This window comes from Trichosurus vulpecula, chromosome 4 (genome assembly GCF_011100635.1).
Source record: "Trichosurus vulpecula isolate mTriVul1 chromosome 4, mTriVul1.pri, whole genome shotgun sequence".
Lineage (NCBI taxonomy): Eukaryota > Metazoa > Chordata > Mammalia > Diprotodontia > Phalangeridae > Trichosurus > Trichosurus vulpecula.
The window spans coordinates 420,491,519-420,506,938 of NC_050576.1; the positions used below are offsets into that span (position 1 = coordinate 420,491,519).

Consider the following 15,420-nt stretch of genomic DNA (forward strand, 5'->3'; position numbering starts at 1 on the left):
GCCTTTCTATATTCAATAAGTCTAGTGTTGCTGTTCTGTTTGCTAGACACATAAAGGATGTTGTTGCTTATGCTCATAACATTTGCATTTTTTAAAGGCCAGGACTTCTCAATATCAATGAACCTGTCACTCAACCATGGCTAGCAGATACTTGGCCCAATACTGGAAATAATCACAATGACTGCTCAATCAACTGTTGTACAGCAAGCAACGGAAACAGTGACAGCAACCTGACTACGTATAGCCGCCCAGGTTAGATTGATGGTCTTCATTTCCTATGTATTTTGCTTTTTTAAAATAAATTTATTTTTTATTTTTAGTTTTCAACACTCAGTTCCACAGGTTTTTGGGTTCCAAATTTTCTCTCCCTCCTTCTCCTTCCCCCTCCCTTTCTATGTATGTTCAATTGGACTAAGTCCTCACTCCTGTCTCCTGCACAAACACACAGACACACGCACAGACACACACACACACACACACACACACACACACACACACACAGAGTCACACATACATATATCCTTAAGGGTTTACCTGCTAAAGTAAAATGCCTTTATGATTTCTTCTTTATTTCTTTTGTTCCTTTATTCTTTATGGTAGAAGATGAAATCTATTAGGATGAATTTGAAGAGTCCATAATGTTTCATTGTACAAGATGTTGGCTGTATGAAATGTTTCAAATAAACCGTTATTTATAGCTAAGTCGTGTTTTTGTGGCACACAGATTTCCAAGATACTTGACCTATATATACTTGGTTAGTCCCAAAATGCTAGCCTTCAGCAAGATGTGATTTAAAATATTAAGGGCAAGGATGGGATTTCTAGGCAAAGTGCCAAAAATATATTCTTTTTACCTCTGTCCTCATATTGTATTTCCTATCTTCTCCATTGTATCAGGAAATATCCAGATCATAGCCCTATGTTGTCATTTCTTAATGAAGAGCACTGCCCCAAACTCCATTTTCTTCCACTTAAGAAGCTGTACTGACAATGCCTTTCATCCAAACTCAGATGAGATACTTTAATCCTTTAAGGATTTGTGATTTCATCCCTATAGCACAGATTTTGATCTCTCAGTACCTTAGTAGATGGCCTTCATGAGTTGCTGTAGTTGAAAAAAATCCACCACCTCATGGTCTGCCGTCTTGATGAACCTCTCTTCACTGGTCCTCATACAACCATAAAGTTTGTTATTGGGTCCCTACTTACTCTTTCAATCTTGGTGTATGACCTTCAACATCTATTTCAATGGTATTCCTTTTGAGAACAAGGGGGCACCTTCATGCTACAATAACTCATTGTATTGATACTTTATTGAGACCTGAATAATATTATTAAGATAAAATAAATTTCAAATTCTATTTTCACTCATTTACTCAAGGTATTTATGAAGGACCTGCTTTATATACTAAGTGCTGTGTAGACACAAGAAGTGTATGTGACATGGCCCTTGTTTTTGACGAACTTACAACGTGCTTAAAGAGATAAAAATAAAACTGAAGTGACTGTGACATAACTTATAATTAGGTTGCAAATTGTTGTGCTGTGTCTAATTGATAAATGTCATGGTTAAAGTAAAACTTGAATCAGTTCTGAAAAGATCCATAGAATCTAGATTTTTACTCAGTTTTAACTCCAAGATTTTTAGTGAACTCCCACTCTACTCTGATAGCACAGTAACAGGAAGTCTTTGAAATGAAAGTCTTTGAAATGACTTCCTAAACGTAATTTGCCAAGCTAAGCAGATTAAAATATTCCCTCATCGCTCTTCATGATTTAATAAAATATATAAAGTCAAAAGCAGTTTTTAAAAGTCAACTTAAACAATATACAGTCTTATACAATCCGCTATTTTTAAAATTCTTGTTAGGACAAATAGATTTCATGGAGATTAGTTATGCTGAACCAGTTTCTTCAATGACTGCTACTTTTCCTAAGAAAATGAATTAAAATTCAACTTTGTGATAAATAAGTAATTTTTCTTTTGTTAATTATGATTCCAAATGACCCCCCTCCCATAAAATCAAAACAAAGAAGAAAGCATTGTCGCTTAAACTTAAAAGGAAAGAAGAAAAGGATATAGAAATAGAAAAACATTAGAAGCACTGTTACTCCAGACCTTGTGCATTAAAGGAGGAAAGGAGATTTATATGAAGTTGTATACTGAAAATAACAGTGCGTGTAAATTTAAGATACAAAGAAAAATATGCCACTCTGAAGATACAGTCAACTCTCTAGAAGTATCTGCCAAAGCCTGCTTTTTTTCTTCTATTCTCCTTAGGCCATTTTCATAAAGATTTTGTAGAAATGAGAAAGTAAGCCCATTAGTTGCTTATGATGTGTTAACTTGTCTTCTTCTGAAAGAAAAAAAAACCTGGCCACCATTACTGACCTTTCCTGTTTTTGATAGCTTTGAGATAGCTTGCATTTAACATTGTATAATCCCTATCTATCACACAGATGGACACATGGTGATGAAATTTTTGTTCACAGAATCTTTAATAGGCTGCTTTAAAGAGAAACACTCACATCGACAGAATCACAAATCCTTAAAATATGAAGTACTGCCTTAGGACCGATTTCTTTTGTCTGTATTTTGTCATGCCCAACAACTTTTTTCTGGCATCTAAAGTGCCATTGGTTCTTCTTCATACAGCAGATCAGATCAAGATGTAGTAGGATTAAAGTGTATTTTCTTCATCCTGCTGATCAAAACAGATCATTACTAATTCTCACTTCATACATTGTTTATAGAGTACAAAAGTGTATTATCTCAGCAGAACAAAATGTTGCCTTAAAGGCTCCACTCAGACAAGCTGCCTCGCCTGTCTATGTTAAAATCGTTCAGCATTCTATGACAGATATGGTGACAAAGGTTAACTTTATTCAATTATCTGTTGAGTATTAACACTCAGCAAAGAATGGTGTTTGTTGATGTCATGTAGAAAGTCTTGTTTAAGTATAGATAAATAGCAATTCCCTGTTAAGACCAAAATTCATCAAACTCTCCTGTTTTCAGAGTTTCTTGTTGCTGTCTCTGTTGAGACCTGGCACCTCCTCTGTGAGATAGATCTAAAGCCATTTAAAAGAGATTTGCCTAGGGATGGAAGGGAAAGGAATACGCATTTACATAACACCTTTGTGTGCTAAACACTTTACAAAAATTATCTAAATTATCTAATCCTCACAATAACCCTGGATTGTAAGTACTGCCATTATCCCATTTTACAGTTGAGGAAACTGAGGCAAATATAGATTAAGTGACTTGCCCATAGTCACACAGCTAGAAAGTGTCAGGCAGATTCAAACCCAAGTCTTTCTGACTCCAGAACTGGTGCTCTATCTACTGTCTAGAACACTACCATGGAGAAAACAAAATCATAGCATGCAGAGGAACGAACAGACCCACTGAGTCTATCATTATGTATATATGTATGTATAGATGTGTGTGGATACATGCAAATGGGCAATGAACAGGGTGAGGAATCTTTTTAAAAAGGAGATTAAGCTGGATTACATTTGGGTAATTGTGGAGCATTTTCAGTGATCTGAAATTGCTGGTAACTTCAAAAGTCCAACTTTTTAACATCTATATTCCTTTGGTGATATGCCATATTGTGAATCAACACATTATCTCAGAAGAATTAGAGGAGGGCATTGGTACATGCTGTGCATAAGTAATGCTGCCCCATACTATCAACAAGAACTTGTGTATAAGTTATCATAAGACATTATCAAGGACATATGTAACAGGCAGAGAGGATGAGCTTGTCATAGGACAAGAATGAGAGATAACAGATGGGCTGAGGTGCTATATTGGCATCCTTAAAAGATTAAAAACACCAAAGGAAGACCTCCAACCTTTTGGATGGATCCTCTATAGAAGATTTAGAAAATCTTGGACAAGAGTGGATGAGACTCACAGAGAATGAAAAATTATTCATAGATTATGTTTTTCACTGTTGGAGAGAGCACCTTCACCACCAGTGAGATCATGGATGCATCAAATACTGAAAATTTATTCAAAACAAAATTAAATTAGCAAAATCACGTGCAGCATTTATTAGTATTTCTAAAGCAGTAAACATCTGGACATAGTGATTAGAAATAGTTACTGCTGACAGAAAGCCAGAAAAATCAAGAAGCATCTTTTCTGTTTTATAATTGAATGAACACAAAGTAAAGTGAAGAATGTATACAGTTTTTTTCTTTAAATAGCATTTATTCTTTTATCTTCAGTAATTTACAAAATGACTTGTACTGTAAAGTTAAATATTGTGATAAAGATGACTTGTTAAGTTTGGTACTACATATTGAAAATACAAATTGATGAAGCAAAATGCATTATTTGAATTTATATTGGTTTTATTTTTCTGTTATGAAAATCTCTTTGTTTACCATAGAATTTTGTTCTGAATATTTGTAAGATTTTATTTTAACATTTTAAAACTGAGGCTTTAATTTGTTCTAAATTTGTCATCAAAGTTGAGACTTGGTTAATTAATAGTGATGTTCAATGTATTAGGTTTTTATTAAGCACCTATTAGTTGTAAGACAAGGTATAAATTTCTGGGAATAAAATTATGAAATAAGATATGGTTGCTGCCATCATGGAACGTACAATCCCATAAAAATTACTTGAGTAATGGATTAGGAATTAAGGGAGGGAAAAAAAATTCATTTTAAAAAATCTTGTTACTCTTTGCATGAACGTCCCTGGTCATTTCTTTGTTTATGTATCTATTTATTTATTTGACCAGACTTGTGAATTCATTTGGTATATGGAGTTAACCAGAAGAAAATTCATTCCACCCATATAAATCAATAAAGGTTTTTTGTTTGTTTGTTTTTTTGGCAGCACAGAGTTCTAAAATGTTTCCTGAGATAGTAAGAGTTTAGGTGACTGGCTTGGGGCCACACAGCCAGTATGTATCAGACGTAGAACTTGAATGGAGATTATGCTGTCTCTCAAATCATTAAAATACTCCCCCTGCCACCATTGTTGGTGTTTTAATATTCCAAAGAGCCTGTCAATATGAATTTCTAAAATGATTAACATTTTATATTAAGAGAATCACAGAAGCTCAGAGTTGGAAAAGACTCCAAAAGTCATTTTCTCTAACATCAAAAAAAGAATCCCTTCTGTAATACACCTGACAAGTAATCTAGCCTGTGCTTGAAGACCTTCAGTGAGTGGGAGCCTGCTTACTACTTCCTGAGCAGCCATTCCACTTCAGAACGATTCAGTTGTTGGGAAGTTGTTTTTATTTTTGTTTTCCCTGAAATACAGCAGAAATGACCCACTGAATCTAATCCTGTCCTCTGGGGGCCAAAGAGAATTAAGTCTAATTTTGCTTCCACACAATAAATAACCCTTCAACCACCTTAAGACAACTTTCATGACTCCTCAAGTCTACTTTAGGCTAAATATACTCATCTGATCCCTAGGTGAAAGATCTCCATGTCCTTCACCATTCTGGTTGCATTACTTTAAGTGCTCGTTAGCTCATCTATATATTTTCTCAATCGTGGAGCCCAGGAATGCTTACTTAGTGCTTTAGATGTAGTTTGACCAGAACATAATACAGCAGGACTTTGTTCTCCCTAGTCTTAGACACTATGCTTCTCCTAATGTAGGCTCCAATTATACTTTCGGATTCCATATGTGATAAAAGAAACATTTATCGGCATCCTCTGCAATGTAGGCTGCAGTTCTTTTCCTTGAAACGTATTAAAAGTAACCCTGATACTTGATTGGAAAGAAGGAATAACAGGAGATTAAGTCCTGCTCCATTGGCATGCCCCTTTGGTAGTCTGAGTTCAAAAAAAAACCACAAAGAACACCCGACAGGGCCTTGAAGTTTGACCAGTAGACTGCCATGGAGGCAGAGAAGCTGCTTTTAACTGAATCAACACTTTCTCCTTGCCTGAATACCATTTGCCTGCTCTGATTGTCATTTCCCTGTTTGGCTAAGGAAACATATTTTTGTTAACTATCAGGAGGAACTATATGTACACATCCCTAGTTTCATTCTATTCTCAAGTCTGAGATATCAGCCCGACCTGAGCAGCCCTGGTCTGCTGCTACATATACTATTGAATGACATTAAGCTTGAAGTTACTAATATTCCTAGATCTTTTTCATATTAAATGCAGTCTGGCTATTTGTTTCTTATCTTTTACCTGTGAAATGCTTACTTTCAATTTTTTTTTTAAATGTAAGACATCACAATCACATTTACTGAATTTTATCTTGTTGGGTTTGGCTCAAAATTCTAGCCTCTCAGGATCTTTTTTGCATTTGCATTCTGTCACCTAATTAACAAGTTAGCCATCCTTCCAAGCTTACAAATTTGACAAGCATGTCATCTCTGTCTTTATCTAAGATATTGATAAAAATATTAAACTGCATATGGACAAGCACAGATCCCTGGGACATTCCACTAGAGATGTCTTCTCAAGCTAAAATAGCACTTGTAGTGATTTTTCCATTTAGTTGATTACAAACTTATATTCCATTGTCTAGCCCACATCTCTTCATTTTGTCCACAAAAATAGCTTGCTACATTTTCAAAAAATGCTTTGTTAAAATTAAGATAAATTATATCCAAAGGGTCTTCCCTATCATCTACCCATCTATTAAACACCTTGAAAAAAAGGAAATTGTATTATCCTGGTATGACCTGTTCTTTATGAAATTTTTGTGATGAGGTTTTTGGTAATCACTATTTCCTTTTTTAGAACTTAACTAAATAATACATTGTATATACTAAATACATACTGAATAATACATTCCAGAATCCTACAGGAAATTGGAATCAGGCTTACTAGCCTATGGGTTTCAGGCTCCATTCTCTCCCCTTTTCGTGGAATCAGAATATGATTTGCCTGACTCCAATCCAGTCCAATCTCATTTTCCATGATTGTAACTGAGTGATCAATTGGCCCATTCTTTCTATACGCGATGATGTATTTCACATGAGCCTTCCTCATCAGAGGTAGATAGGTAGTCTCATTACTGTCTTCTATTGGACATCTGCGCACTCTTAAGCTATTTTTGTTCTGTGCTTTCCATCTACGACCATTATCTCTGGCAGAGAAATCAAAACAAAGCAATAGTTGGACATATCTACCTTCCCTCTGTCATCTGTTGCCATGCTCTCATTCTCCCCAATCAGTAATCCTGTTCTTAACTGGATCCTTCTTTTCCCGCATCATAGCTAAAACCCCAAGCCTTTTTTGTTGCTATTTGCTCTCCTTGCCAAGTACATTTCATTCAGCATGCATTTGCTGTTTGCCTGTTAAATGCTAGGTATTGTACTAGGTGCTAACAATATAGATGAAAAAACAAGATATTTTTGCCCTCACTGAATTTGTGTTTTATTGACCATTCGGACTGTTAGCCTTCCTCACAGAGTTCTTACCATTCCATACGTTGGCATTCATCTACGATTTTTCATCTTTACTTCCATCTTCTGTTCATGTCTTCTTCATCTAAATTTGTTGGTGAATTCTCAGAGGATTTATACCAATCTCTTTAAAATACCCCCTTTCCCTTTTCCTCCTTCTCATAACCTTTTCCCTTGATGAATTCAGAATGTAATTTTTGTAAGCTTCCCATTTTCCCTGGATTGACTTCCCAAGTAGACTATCAGGCCATGATATCCTACTTTTTCTTTAACTATACTCTTTGAAATATGCTCCCCTAAAATCTAAAATGCATATCAGACTATTCCTTTCCCTCCTTATCACAAATCCTAAGATGGATTAATCACTTACTTCCAAGGTTCTCATTATTTCCACCTCAGCAACCAATTCCTCCTTTTTTAGTGAGAATCATACCGATTATTGAATTTTCCCTTGTTGGTTCTTCCAGCTTTCAGTGGTCAAAATTATTGAGACAGTGTCAAGAAATCACCTGTTCTGTTTTGGACATAGAGAGAGCTCCATCAGATATCTGGATAGTAGAAATCCTCCATCACTCCTTATCTCTATGCTAAGCTTCAATCAGCATGGTAGAGTGTCAGGAAGTTAAGAGTCAGGAAGAACATAAACCTAGCCCTGGACACTCAGTAACTCTGTGACCCTGGCAAGTCACTTTATCTATCTGTCTGTCTATCTATCTATCTGTCTGTCTATCTATCTATCTCTGTCAGTCTGTCTCTCTGTCTATCAGTCAATCTATCTTTCTGTCTGTCTGTATCGATCTATCTTTCTATCTATCGATCTGTCTGTCAGCTTCTCAATTTTCTCATCTGCGAAATGGTGATATCTGTAGTTATTACTTCACATGGTTATAATAAGGCTCAAACGAGATTATATTTGTGAAGCTTTTTGGAGACCTTAAAGCTTATTATTAACATTAATCTTATATTTTCAATGGAATTCAGATGCAAATGAACTAGAGATAAGTCATCATCCTGCTGTCACATTTTCATATTTAATGATCTGCGGTTCATGGACACCATAGCGCCATTTTAAATTGAATATAAGCATTAGGGTGTCAGCCTACTGAGAAAGCATGTTTGGGGTTTCTCATGTGCCACATTTATTTCCTCTTTCCAGGTGCTCAATAGTATACTTCAGTGATGATATTGGGACTCCTTTTGACCTTGATTATCTTCACCGACATTTTTTTTTGCCATCTTCTTCCATCCTTCCTTTCCCTGACTCCTGGATTTTCTCACACACATTTACCTTCTTAACAAACAATTCTTTTCCAGATCTTCTTTAACCTTTATTCTCTGAATAAAATATATCCTCTTCCAGTCACTTTTCTGTTGAGTTATGGGTCTTATTCCACCAAGAATAGCCATACCTGTAGTGTCAAAATCGCCTCCTTGCATTAAAATCTCTAATTTACTTTTTTGTTACCCATACTTTGTACACTGTACATAGATCGCTGCTGTAAACTTCTAAACTGCTGTTCTTCCTAGCTACTCTATGTGGTATTCTATTAGTCTGTATGATCGCTCTGTCTCTGTCTCTCTCTCCCTCTCTCTCTCCCTCTCCCTCTCTGTTTCTCTCTCTGTCTCAGATACACGTGCGCGCACACACACACCCCTTTCTTTCAATTTAATGCCCTTGAGATTAGATTCACACGAGTCTCCAGGTAGATATATTCTTATTAGACATTGGTAAGTATACTTCATCCCTGATCAGGAGCATGTTGTTCCTGTTTTTTAAGCTATTGTCTAGAATTCAGCCTCTCATTCTTGGCGATTCTCTTCTTTTTTAATATTCTCTTCTTAATCAGCCATTGTTCACTTCTCTAATTTAACTTCCTCTTCTGATGCTCTTAAGTTCTCTTGATGGCACTGATGGCTTCCTATGCCTTTGTCTTCAGTTGCCAAAACTAATGAAAACAGTGACTTGCCCAAGACTTCTTGATTTTTAGAAATCCTTCACCAATTCCTTCTGGCATTGTCATTTGTACCCACATGAATCACCAGAAGTGGGCAGTAATCATCCAATTTGACAAGTTATGGAAAGTTCTCTATCACTTTCTGGATACCTGCCCCCAAAAGCAACAGATTTATTTCTTATTATTATTAGGCATCCCTTCATAGGGAGTTACCTCTATGGCAAAGTACCCTGTCATCTAGAAAATTTGTAAAAAAAAAAAATTTAAACCTACTCACTTCTACTATTGTTGATTTATTTGTCAAATATTATTAAGTCCCCTTTATCTTCATTTAGATATAGATTCATTCACAAGTTCAAATTTTTTTCTAATAAGATAATCTTTTTCATGAATTGCCTTTCCCAATTTTCCCAATTAATAAATATTTATTTTCCCTGCTCCACCCTCATTGAGCAGCAACAACAATAAAACAAGAAAACCTTCATAACATATGTTATACAGTTAAGCAAAACAAATTTCCACATTGTCCATTTCCCAAAATGTATGTCTCCTTCGACATCTCTGTTAGGAGGTAGTTCATGCTTCATTTTCAGTCCTCTGGTATCTTGCTTTTGTCCATCTATTGATCAGAGTTTGAAAGGCTTTTAAAGTTATGTTTCTTGTATACTGTCATTGTATTAGCTTTATTCCTAGTTTTGCTCCCCTCACTTTGTAACAGTTTACAGACGTCTTCTCAGTTTCTCCCAAAACTGTCCGTTGTATAATTTCTCAGGGCACAAAATGTTTCCATTACATTCATATACCATAATTTATTTAGCCATTTCCCAATAGGCTGTGGTACCCTTTAGTTTCCAATTTTTCTGTTACTATGAAAAAAAAGCTTTGATTCATTTTCAATATCTATCCCTTGTTCACAGGCTTCACAACTGACTTGTGTGCGATCAACAATCCAAGCTTAATACAACTTGAGTTTTTATTGTATGATTCCAGCAGCATTGGTATTAGTATTAGTGACATTGCAAAAAGGAGACAGTTGTAAATGGGACTGTACTTTTTAATGTCTAACAGAAGTTCAGAGATTGTTACTGGTCGTCTTTTACCTGTTCCCTTGGCCTTTTGGATGTGCCTTAAAATAAATAGCAAGTCTATTTTTTGCTTTTCTTTGTATCCTCAGTGCTTCACACAGTTCTGGTACATGATAAATCTATAACTGACTTAGAGACTTTTTAATTACAAGTCCATCACTGTTTCGTGGAAATAGTATCGCTGTGGTACCTAGAGCCATTTGTAAAAGGTAGTGTCCTTAAGGATATGTGCCTGTAACCCAAGGGAATAACCTTTTCCTTTTTCTTTCCCTGTGGTTTAGCTGATTGTATAGCAAATTACAACAACCAGCTGGATAACAAACAAACAAATCTGATGCTGCCTGAGCCTACCGTGTATGGTGACGTGGACCTGAGCAACAAGATCAATGAAATGAAAACCTTCAATAGTCCCAACCTGAAGGATGGCCGATTTGTTAATGCGTCAGGGCAGCCCACTCCTTACGCCACCACTCAGCTCATCCAGTCAAACATCAGCAGCAGCATTAACAATGGCAGTGGAGATTCCAATGAGAAACCCTGGAAACCCTCTAGTCAGCCAAAGCAGGAAGTGGCACCTATTCAGTATAACATTATGGAGCAAAACAAATTAAACAAAGGTGAAGAGTTTTGCTTCTCCTTCCGTCCTTTTTTATTTGACATACTTACCCCTTTGACCACTCTGGATTGAAACTTGTTGGAACTAGCCAGTGTAGACGTCTTGTGTTAATAGACTTTTCTATTTCATGAGTTTCAAAATTACCAATTATCAGTGTCAAAGAGTTAATTAGCACTACAATAACCTTTGAAGATTGAATTTATTGTAAGAAATAAGCAGCTGTAATGGAATTAAATAAAATATTTTCATATGGCTTTGAGATTAAAGTTAATAGTCAATGAGGAATTGGTTAGCATAATCTTATTTATAAGACAGATGTACAACAGGCAAAATACCTCACACTTTAAATAGACCATCTTATTATTTCACTCATAGACGGAAGATAATTACTTCTATATCGTCATATAAACTGATGGCATCTTGATAGAAAACTAAAGTATTTAAATTAAATTTGAACTGACAAAGTGGTTCCATCAGTTGCATTCCTACTATATGCATTAGATCAGATGTAGTGCATAATTCTAGAAACTAAATGTTTCTCCTTGGCTCAATAGATCATATGATCACAGATTTAAAGATAGAAGGGACTTTAGACTCTATCCAGTCTAACACCTTAATTTTACAGTTGAGAAAATTGGGGCCAGAAAAATTAGTGCATTGTCCAACGTCACACTAGCAGAACTAGGATTTGAACCCGTATCCTTTGACGCCAAACTCAGAACCTTTCTCTACTGTATCATGCCACTTGATTGGTCTGTCAGTACAAAAGCTAAAAATAAATTTTGTGTTAACATAGAGCAAGGAAATATTATTTTTAGTCTACAGAAGAGCTTTCTGTAATGTAGTGTGCGAATTAGAAGAGAGAGGTATTTGACTCCTTATTGGTCCTTTAGCTACCAGGTTTAGTAAATCAATTTGCAAAGTTATAACCGTAGGAAAGAAATTTGTGATAATTTTATGCATTTTGAAAAGGCACAGACATTTTGGAGTATGTGTGCAAAGGAATCCAATAGCCTATTTTAAATGTTTGATTGAATACACTTAGTTTCTTCAAAATGAAATCTTGAGCATGAACAAGGTATTCCAAAGGAAAATTCCTCCCAATCTGTCAATCTCAAAGCATTTAAACTTACTATGTAAGGGTCACTGTGCTCAGCACTGGGGATACAAACAAAGATAAAAACACTTCCTGCCTTCAACGAAAGAGACAAACCTGTGAATCCCTAGACACAAGGTATATCAAGAGTAAAGGGGAAGTTATTCTGAAGGGGGAGGAGCTAAAGTCAGCCATTTTATACACCAAGGATTTTTTGCAAACATAAGCATTTTATTTTTTCTTATTAATTTGGTGTTTTAACTTTGAAATAAGAAAGGTCTTTTATTTTTCTTCAAGGCCCAAACAAATACTGCACCTTTCGAATTTAAGACATTAGGACTACCTGCCTTGGTAACTCAGTATAGTGCTTTTATTTATTTTTGAAGACCCATTGAAAGCGTTGTTCACAGGCAGTCCCTTGCATATTTAAAAGTGATTTATTGCTTATATACCCTGAAAACATTTGGTATGAAGCACTGTAAAATAAACTAGAATGCAACCAGACTGACAGAACTATTACCATTCATGTTCGGTTGTTTATGAGCATTGAATTAGCATTCAATTAGGCTTTGTCCCCCCCCTCCATCCTAATATTTTCGTAATTTTTTGTTCTGTTCTTTATCAGATGGGGTTCCAGTGCTTAAATGTTCTGTATTTTTATAAGCCATGGTATTCTTTTGATACTTTATGGATTTAGTGTTTTTAGATCAAAATGTTACTGACCATTCTTTTTTTTTATATAAAGGAAAGTAATCATGAGTTTTCCAAATTCTGTTGTTAAATGAATGGATTTTGTCTAATAATTGCATCTTAATAAATAAAAATGAAATTAATGCTTTGTACTTTATGCAAAACATGTACATACTTGAAAAGGGAAAACAATTTACTTAATATTGCTAGATACAATGGAAATTCTTCATAGACACAGGAATTGTTCTTAAAGTCAAAAAGAAACATAAGGAATTTAGGACTAATTCATACACACACACACACATACACACACACACATATACACATGCATCTATATACCTGTCTACATGTCTGTTATATCAACATTTGATAGCTTTATCTGAGAATCTGAATTGTTTCAGATTCTGAAGTCTGATTGTAAAAAATGAGATAGGAGAACATAAAGATTTTAATTTTTTTGTTATTTAAGGAATAGCAAAAATCTATATAAGGTAACTCATGGGGAAACTAACATAATTTGAATTTGTTATTAAACCTATAGATTACCGAACGAATGATACCATCCCACCAACTATTCCATACAATCAGTCTTATGACCAAAATACAGGCGGCTCCTATAACAGTTCAGATCGAGGCAGCAGTACATCTGGTAAGTACCAATCCTTTCCCTTTCCCCTCCCTCTCTCTTCCCCCCCCCCAATTAAGAGTATCCTGTATTTTTTGCAAATGATGACATATTAAAAATTCTAAGCAAGTAAAATTAGTTAATAATAACACATTTTATTATGCATTAAGATTTATAAAGTACATTGTTCAAAACAATGCAAGTATTATTGCAGAAGAGGAAAAAAAGACTTAAGTGAACTGACTTGATACTGTGATGTATCAGAACTGTGGCTCAAACCCTAGTTTTAAATTTAGCTCTCTTTCCACAAGATTATGCTGGCTGTAATTCTTATATAAATTGATAAAGGCCTGAAACTTGTCACTTTACTTGGATTGAATCTACTAGCCCTTGTCTTCCTCAGTGATTGGGCTAGAAAGACCTCCCTAATTCCAAAAATAAGAATATATTAGGTAAGTAAGATAAAGTTTTTATTTCCATAATGTAATGACAGAGCTTCCATATACAAATGAGATGGCAAAATATCCCGTTGAAAACAAAAATCTTAAAGAATCTAAGATCTAGGTTAGGTATACACCCAGCACTGTTTATGCTTTCTTTCCATCCTTATTTCTAATTATTGTTTTTTTAATCAGAAAGGGAAGTTCCTAAACTTAAAGTGACATGTTTTCAACTTGCTTTCTCCATCACAAGTTCTGTTGCAGACATTTGCCTGTTGGGTTGCCCCTAGAACTTACAGGATAAAGTTTGCTGATGCTTAATGCTATTATAATTATGTTATTATTATAATAATAACAATAAAATTGATGTGTATTCACACTGAAGTGAAAATAAACCTATTATTACTTAGGGTCTGAGTCTATATAACCAAACTCACAAAAGCTTGGTATAATATAGGTACCTTCCCCTTGTCTCCTGACCATTTTTAACTCAGTCAGGATCAAAGTTTACCTCCATTGCCAGGATGACAAGTTGCTGCTAAGGGCTTTTAGCAAAGTGTTTCTACTTCTTTCTTATGTTCATTAGGAAACCTCGAATGCAAAAATCCCACCCTCACCCCTGCCACTCCTTCTCCTTGTAGTCTAAGTATGAAAATTTATTATTATAATGGTTTAAGCAAGTCACTTAAATCCACTTAGCTTCCCCAGGCCTTAGTTTGTGGGATGGGAGAAAAGGGAACTATCTGGTTGAGATGCAACATGATCTCAAAAGTTCCTTCTAGGACCAAAATTTTATGATTCTGATTTCATAACTTTTGAGGGCTGGAGTATCATTTAATAGAGAATGGGGAATCATTTCATCTTTCTGAGCCTCAGTTTCCTCATCTGTAAAATCAGGATCATTCTAGCTATGATAGCTGTCTCATAGGATGGGGGTTTTCAGATCCAAATGAGATTTAAAAGTGCTTTTCAAATTCTAAAGAATTATATAAATGTCAGTTATACTTTAGTAATAGCAGTGGGTAAGGAAATATGTAGACTAGCAGAAATAGGAGTGTCATTAATCCAAGGGATTGATGAAGTGATGGAAAAAAGGATAAGAAAAGGTATATATTAAGTGACCAAGAGAGGAGAGTACTGATTATCACTTGACCATTTAGTTAGAAGGCTAAGAACAGATACTATGTGGACAGCAACTCTAATGAAGGATTTTGAAATGTAGAGTTATATAACCATTGTTGTCAGTGGGTTGTGGGGTTTTTTTCTAACATTGGAACAGCATTAATCGATTGGATATTGGGTGGATATGATTCATTTGTTAGGTGTAGTCAGGGCTTGTTTACTTATTTGTCAGGATTAAAGGGAAAATTTTTACAAGCATTTTAGGGGTGAAATAGGAGTTTAACAAAACAGCTATATTTTACTGATAGGTAATCTCATATGTGACTTTAAAAATATATATACCTATGTGAATGACAATTTCAAAGCTTTTGAACTGAATTAA

General features: G+C 35.2%; 1 protein-coding gene across 2 annotated transcripts in view; it reads left to right on the forward strand.

Moving 5' to 3' along the window:
- Positions 1-15,420, forward strand: part of ROBO1 (roundabout guidance receptor 1) — a 196,418-nt gene that overhangs the window by 144,219 nt on the left and 36,779 nt on the right. For both annotated transcript variants that reach the window (XM_036754542.1, XM_036754543.1), the window contains 3 exons: positions 98-252; positions 10,731-11,066; positions 13,393-13,500. In XM_036754542.1, the coding sequence (XP_036610437.1) occupies positions 98-252; positions 10,731-11,066; positions 13,393-13,500 (599 nt within the window). The remainder of the gene's footprint in view (positions 1-97; positions 253-10,730; positions 11,067-13,392; positions 13,501-15,420) is intronic.